This window comes from Asparagus officinalis, chromosome 10 (assembly GCF_001876935.1).
Source record: "Asparagus officinalis chromosome 10, Aspof.V1, whole genome shotgun sequence".
Taxonomy (NCBI): domain Eukaryota; kingdom Viridiplantae; phylum Streptophyta; class Magnoliopsida; order Asparagales; family Asparagaceae; genus Asparagus; species Asparagus officinalis.
Window position 1 is genome coordinate 16,031,316 of NC_033803.1, and position 3,843 is coordinate 16,035,158.

Genomic DNA, 3,843 nt, shown 5'->3' on the forward strand with positions numbered 1-3,843 from the left:
ACCGACATAGTGTGATTGTAAACGTTATTCGGGTGAACATAGAAAACCCGGTTGTGATAGTGGATTTCTCCCCGGGAGTGGGGAGCGGAGACGTAGGACGGAAGGTCCGAACTCCGTGATCATATTGCTTGTTTGAGTTTGGCTTAGCACTTATATTTGTTCATCTTTATAGCCTTTCTCTCATTGTTTATTTCATCCACTATTTCATTTGTTTATGTTACCCTTGTGTTTTCATATCCTTACATATATCACATTGCCTATATCTCATTATTAGGATATATCTCATTGTTTATATTGATTATCCTAGCTCATATATCTTGTGGTATTTCATACTTGCTAGGATAACTTGTTAATTAATTTTAATTGGCATATAATCGGATTAGATTAGCATAAGACCCTAACCCCCCCCCCCCCCCCTCTAGGGTCTAACAGCCAAAGCTCACGGTCAATCGGAGAGCACCCAAATGTCTGTCAGCTCCAAAAATCCTGTTTTTCTCCAATTTCTTCGCCAAATCTACAACTATATGGTATTTAGATGATATTAAGTTTTTAGTTTTTAAGCTCGCCTTCTCGTAAATCATCCTTAAATTTAGAGTATAAAATTGAATCATTGTTAAACCTAAAGTATAAATTTGAATTATGTTTCATCAGTTTTGTATATGATACTTATAAAAAATATAGCCACTTACTTCACAGTATCTCGTTTGTACTAAAATGTAGCAACATAACATACAAAATTTTTAAACCTATAAATATCCATTACAAAATAGAATTTAAATATATTTAACAGTGAATTCAACAAAAATTAAGAAATAAAAAATTAGCATTTGAATATCGCATGAGATATTTAGAAGTTTTTTTTTAAACTGTAATAGAAGGCTCTAACGTATCAATCTTAAACAAGTTATGATATATAAATACTTTGAAAAGCAAATGAGGGTATATAAATGAATATGAGTGACATTGTGATATTCACGTGTTATTTAGCCAAAAGTGAATATGATATTCTAGGTTAAGAATGTATAAGTGTTGTCATAAACAAGCGAGGAAATATAAGTAAGTTTTAAAAACTTTAGAATATATAACTGCCACAAGAAATAAGTGAAGATATATAAGTGAAAATTTTAAAAATTTTAGGTTTTATAATTATTGTGAAAAACAGGTCGGGTTATATAAGTACAACATAGTTGAAACTATATGGTATTTAGATGCTATTAAGTTTTTAGTTTTTAAGCTCACCCTCTCGTAAATCATCCTTAAACCTAGAGTATAAAATTGAATCATTGTTATACCTAAAGTATAAATTTGAATTATGTTTCATCAGTTTTGTATATGATACTTATAAAAAATATAGCCACTTACTACACAGTATCTTTTTTTGTCAATAAAAAAATTTAATTCATTTCCCAATATGTGAAATATGAAGTACATCAAAACACCATCTCTTTGGTGTTTACACTGTAAAACAATCACAACCTCTCAAGTGTATATGATACTTATAAAAAATGTAGCCACTTACTCCACAGTATCTTTTTTTGGTCAGTGAAAAATTTAATCAATGTTAAACCTAAAGTATAAATTTGAATAATGTTTTCATCAGTTTTGTATATGATACTTATAAAAAATATAGCCACTTACTGTTTGTACTAAAATGTAGCAACATAACATACAAAATTTTTAAACCTATAAATATCCATTACAAAATAGAATTTAAATATGTTTAACAGTGAATTCAACAAAAATTAAGAAATAAAAAATTAGCATTTAAATATCCCATGAGATATTTGGAAGTTTTTTTTAACTGTGAGGGCTCTAACATATCAATCTTAAACAAGTTATGATATATAAATACTTTGAAAAGCAAATGAGGGTATATAAATGAATAGGAAAATGATTTAAGGACCCAAAATATGGGACCAAGGGAGGGGACATGTGAGGTGTCCAACTCATTATGCAATAGGGAGGGGACACCTCATCTGTCCCCTCCCTTGGTCCCATATTTTGGGTCCCCGTAGCAGCACTCAAATGAATATGAGTGACAATGTGATATTCACGTGTTATTTAGCCAAAAGTGAATATGATATTCTGGGTTAAGAATGACTTTGGAAATGGATGAATTTGATAATAAATAACCGTAAAACTTCGTGTTAATGTCAATATAATGGCAGGAAAAAAAGGAGAAAAACCACCGAAATCACGGCGGTTGAAATTGATTTGCTGTCTCAAAACTCGTGCCCGGTTCGGTTAGTGGGCCCCACCTCAACTGACAAGTTTTCAACCGTCTTCAGAATTCCTATGCGGTCATCTGCGCATGGCACTCGTATAGAGAGCAACCGTGACGTCACATACATGTCTCGTGTTTGTCTATAAATTAACCCTGTTAAAGGTTACAAATCTCATAGCCTCTTCTTCTTCTTCTTCAGTTCTCAGTGCTTCTAGTGATCCTTAGCTCTTTTTGTTCATCAAAATGGCTAATTATGGGTTCTCACTCCTGAAACTTTCAGCTCTGCTAGCTTTTCGCTCTCTCGTTTTCGAGCCCGTTGCTTGTTTCAATCCCAAGCTATTGAATTTATCATCTTCAGCTTCTCCGACGGAGTCCTGGCCCTCTGCTGGAGCTACTTGGTATGGAAGTGCCAACGGCGATGGAAGTGATGGTAGTCTCCACAACGGCATTTGCTTTTGCATCAGGATTATTTTTCGTATATTTAAGTTTTAAATGACTTTAGATAATTAATTGGTAAATAAATTCGATAAGATGATTTTTAACTTTTAACTAATCCGTTTTTTTAAACGTCAGTGTGCAGTTCTTTTGATTTGAGAAACAAGAAATACAATCATAACAAGAAATACATTTTTTTTGATAATAAATTAAGTGGTAATGTGGTCAATGAATTTTTTTTTTTTTTTTTTTTTGACCAAATAGTATTGAAAGATAACTAAAAGCTATCAGAGTAGTGACTATAGTTTTATTAATGGTTGATTATTTGAAAACAAATATTCACAAAAGAATTGAATTTTTAAGTAGCACTATTTCTACAATTGTTTTAATTCCTGACTCATACATTTGAGCATAGATATTTATCATGATGATTAATTAAGAGAGACAAAGATATTGAGATTAGGCATTGACAATGAAGAGGACCTTGGAATTCAGATTTTCAACAATTAATGTGATTAAAGCATATAAATAGTCCGCGGAAAAAAGAACGCTAGCCCTTCAATGCTAACATTAAGTAATAAATTCACTGTTTACAACAAGGGTTTTTATATGACCCACCTTTAAAATAGGATCTTTCCGTATAAAATATTTTTAATTTTCAATTTATATATAAACTATATACAAATTTTTGATTTTCAATTTAAAATAAGATCATTCCATGTAAAATATATTTTTACTTCTGATTTAAAATATTCTTTTGTTGCGATCATCTACATGGGTCTACTTTTCAGTCAAACTTTTTTCGTAATTGACTCCACCTAACCTTCATTAACATAATTCCTCTGGTATAATTGGTATTCGGCAACTAACTCTTGGATCAAAATCGAAAAAACCTTGATTGAAAAGCGAGTCTAGGTTGCAACAAATAATTGTTTAAAGATGCATAGTTTATTATAAATTGACAATAAAAGATCATTAACTTCTTTAGAATGATTATCTGTCAAAGGTAGTTTCTTGGGGGGGAACCCCTTATAACAAAAAATAATAAAAATAAAACATGCATATACTTTCACACAGTTATGCGCACGTATGGCGTATAACAGTTGATTACATACGAACGATGTACATACACACAAAAACTTATGCAATATATTGAGCACAAATGGACGAATGAATCAGGTGGT

General features: G+C 31.3%; 1 protein-coding gene across 1 annotated transcript in view; it reads left to right on the forward strand.

The window, feature by feature from the left end:
- Positions 2,415-3,843, forward strand: part of LOC109826505 (expansin-B15-like) — a 2,733-nt gene continuing 1,304 nt past the window's right edge. The window contains exon 1 of the mRNA XM_020393534.1: positions 2,415-2,654. Coding sequence (XP_020249123.1) covers positions 2,468-2,654 — 187 coding nt within the window. The 5' untranslated portion in view covers positions 2,415-2,467. The remainder of the gene's footprint in view (positions 2,655-3,843) is intronic.